The sequence below is a fragment of the Humulus lupulus genome, chromosome 3 (genome assembly GCF_963169125.1).
Source record: "Humulus lupulus chromosome 3, drHumLupu1.1, whole genome shotgun sequence".
NCBI lineage: Eukaryota > Viridiplantae > Streptophyta > Magnoliopsida > Rosales > Cannabaceae > Humulus > Humulus lupulus.
The window spans coordinates 39,034,045-39,037,353 of NC_084795.1; the positions used below are offsets into that span (position 1 = coordinate 39,034,045).

Consider the following 3,309-nt stretch of genomic DNA (forward strand, 5'->3'; position numbering starts at 1 on the left):
CAAAATTTATTAAATTTTGAAAATAAAAAATTTTCACTTTCAATTTTTTTTTAAAAACTATTTTCGACTTTTAGTTTTTTTTTTTATTTTTATTTTATTCTTCAAATTAGCACCTCATTTTATATTATTAAATAAAAAATAAAAATAAAAATTATCAAACACATTTATTATTTTTTGTTTTTTAAAAACAAAAAACAAAAATAGTTATCAAACATATTTTTATTTTTTAAAAATAAAGAAACAAAAAAAAAATTCTATTTTTGTGTTTAAAAAATTAAAATACAAACTTGTTTGGTAAAAAATTTTGGTGTTGTTTGGTAACACTTAAAAAAAATAATTTTTTATTTAATTAATTAAAAATTTGAAAATTAAACTGAAAATGTGTTTGGTAACTCTATTTTTATTTATTATTTTTTTAAATTTTAAAAATAGAATTTTTTCACTTTTAAATTTTTTTAAACAGTTTTCAATTTTTCCTTTCTTTTTTTCTTCTATTCTTCAAATCAACACCTTATAGTGTTAAACAAAAAATAAAAATAAAAAATATCAAACACGTTTATTATTTTTTGTTTTTAAAAACAAAAAATAAAAATAGTTACCAAACATATTTTTATTTTTTAAAAATAAAGAAACAAAAATAAAATTATATTTCTATTTTTGTGTTTAAAAAATTCAAAAACAAAAATTTTACCAAACGGGCCCAATTTTTGAATTTTTAAACACAAAAATAAAAATATTATTTTATTTTTGTTTCTTTATTTTTAAAAAATAAAAATATGTTTGGTAACTATTTTTGTTTTTTGTTTTTAAAAACAAAAAATAATAAACGTGTTTGATAACTTTTATTTTTATTTTTTGTTTAACAATATAAGGTGTTGATTTGAAGTTGAAAGAAAAAAAATAAAGAAAAAATTGAAAACTGTTTAAAAAAAATTTGAAAGTGAAAAAATTCTATTTTCAAAATTTAATAAATTTTAATTAAAATTTAAAAATATAATAAATAAAAATAGAGTTATCAAACATATTTTATGTTTAATTTTTAATTAATTAAATAAAAAATTATTTTTTTAAGTGTTACCAAACAACACCAAAATTTTTACCAAACATAACCAATATGTTTGATTTTCATATTGATAGACTAAGCATGCCATTAAATAAAACAAACTTGATTAGATAATTTTTTTTCTTCTATGTGTATTGTATTCTTTTTTCAATCTTAATGGTGATATAGTCACCTAAAAAATAAGTGTAATCGTCACAACACTAGATAGAAAATTTTAGTGAACAAAATACAATTTTAGATAAATTTGAATAGTAGAAATGTACTTCTATTCAATTATGTCCCCAATATTATAAACATGTCACCTGAAAAAAAAAATTACTACCAAGTACAATTTCAAATATATAGAACGATTCGTATTCGTTTGTCTCTCCAAAATTAGAATACCTTTTTAGTTCCGAGTCAAACAAGCCCAATTTGTTTTCTGTAGAAACCGAAAGCTATTATTCCTAATCCTAACACAATCTGTGGTTGCTCTTGCTTGATCTACTTGGAATCTCTACATGTGAATACGTGGCTTCAATTATTTTGCTTTGCATATAAAGTTATATGTGGATGACATCAATATTCAATAGTTTTGGAGCCCAAGTAAAATTAAATATTGCGCCAAGTTTGACTCTTGACCGTATGCACTCACTCCTCTCTCACTAAGCCAATGCCAAGCCCAAGCCGCCCATTTTTCTTAGTGCCCAAGTTCATGCCTCCTATAAATTGGGCGTAAATCCACCTAAGTCAGCAACAGCTTGAGTTGAGAGCTTTTCGAGTATAGAAAATCCCAAAAATGGAGTCATTTCAAAGGGCCAGAGACAACATTCCTATGTCCCTTTCACAAAAATTCATTGTCCCAGAAGAGCATAGGCCTAACCTCTCACAAATTTCAACTCAGGCCTCAATCCCCATCATTGATCTGAGTTTTGACCTTAATGATCATGACCCCCCTTCCCCTTTATTGGTTCAGGAGATATTACAAGCTTCTGAGGAATATGGCTTCTTCCAAATCATCAACCATGGAGTCCCTCAAGATTTGTGCAAGAAGACTATGACTGCCGTTGCTGATTTCTACAGTTTGCCTTCTCAAGAAAGGTCTCAGTTTACAGATAGCACCAAGCCAGTCAAATTTACTGAATACTTACTCAAGTCCAAAGACCAAGAGAATGCTAATGTCTCATTGTGGAGTGAATCCTTAAACCATCCTTGGGATCCTGCTGGAGATTTTGCCTCTTTACTACCCCAAAATCCTCCTCAATATAGGTAAGAATAATCAGTTTTTTATACACCTTAGTCTGATGATATCATAACATTTTGCTGATATTTCTTCAATTATTACTTGTTTTGGGATTTGTGAAGAGAGACTTTTGCCGAATATGCAAAGGAGATAGATAAGGTAATGAAAAGACTTTTTGGGTTAATATCACAAGGGCTCGGGCTAGAGAAGGATTACTTGGAAAAGAAGTTAGGTGAGAATCCATGGTTGACAGCACTAGCCAACTTCTTTCCACCATGTCCAGACCCTGAGCTCACTCTTGGGATGTCTACTCATACTGATCTCAGTGCCCTCACGGTGTTGATGCAATCAGAGGAAGTGACTTGTCTTCAGGTCCTTAAAGATGACAAATGGATTGCCGTTCATCCACTCCCAAATGCATTTGTTATCAATCTTGGTGATCAACTAGAGGTACATACATATATATGCTTTAACATACTATACATTATTATTACTTCTTACAATTCTCTTTAATGACAAAATATGTATATGTATGAATAGGTTCTGAGTAATGGAAGATTGAAGAGTGTGCACCACAGAGTTGTGACCAACAAAATGCAGCAGAGGATATCAGTAGCTTTGTTCTATGGACCAAACATGGAGACTATGATTGGTCCCATTGAAGAGTTGACCGATGAACAAAACCCTCCTCTCTATCGCAGTTATACTTGTGCTGAGTTCCTTGAAGAATTTAAAAGGCAAGCAGGTAAAAGGCCAATGGTAAAGGAAGCTTTCCAGCTAAGAAGACAATAACAAAAATCAACGAGTTTGTTGACAAGAGAGAGTGTAATGTGTAATAAATGGCAAAGTTTTCTTTAGCCACCCATGTTTTTGCTTTCAAGTTTTTTAAACCCGAACTTGATTAGGGTTCTTTCCATTTTGTAATTTTGTTAATGTGAGTTTCATCAACTAAACCATTCAGAATGTGTAGTCTCAAGCTGAATGTAATGTGAAGTTATACTAATAATCATTTTATTGTTTTTTT

The 3,309-nt window shown here is 28.7% G+C and overlaps 1 protein-coding gene across 1 annotated transcript; it reads left to right on the forward strand.

The window, feature by feature from the left end:
- Positions 1-1,791: 1,791 nt before the first annotated feature.
- LOC133822549 (protein DMR6-LIKE OXYGENASE 1-like) lies at positions 1,792-3,309 on the forward strand. The gene is made up of 3 exons (XM_062254919.1): positions 1,792-2,311; positions 2,408-2,735; positions 2,826-3,309. Exons 1-3 carry the CDS (start codon positions 1,842-1,844, stop codon positions 3,075-3,077), a joined length of 1,050 nt encoding a protein of 349 aa, XP_062110903.1. The 5' UTR covers positions 1,792-1,841; the 3' UTR covers positions 3,078-3,309.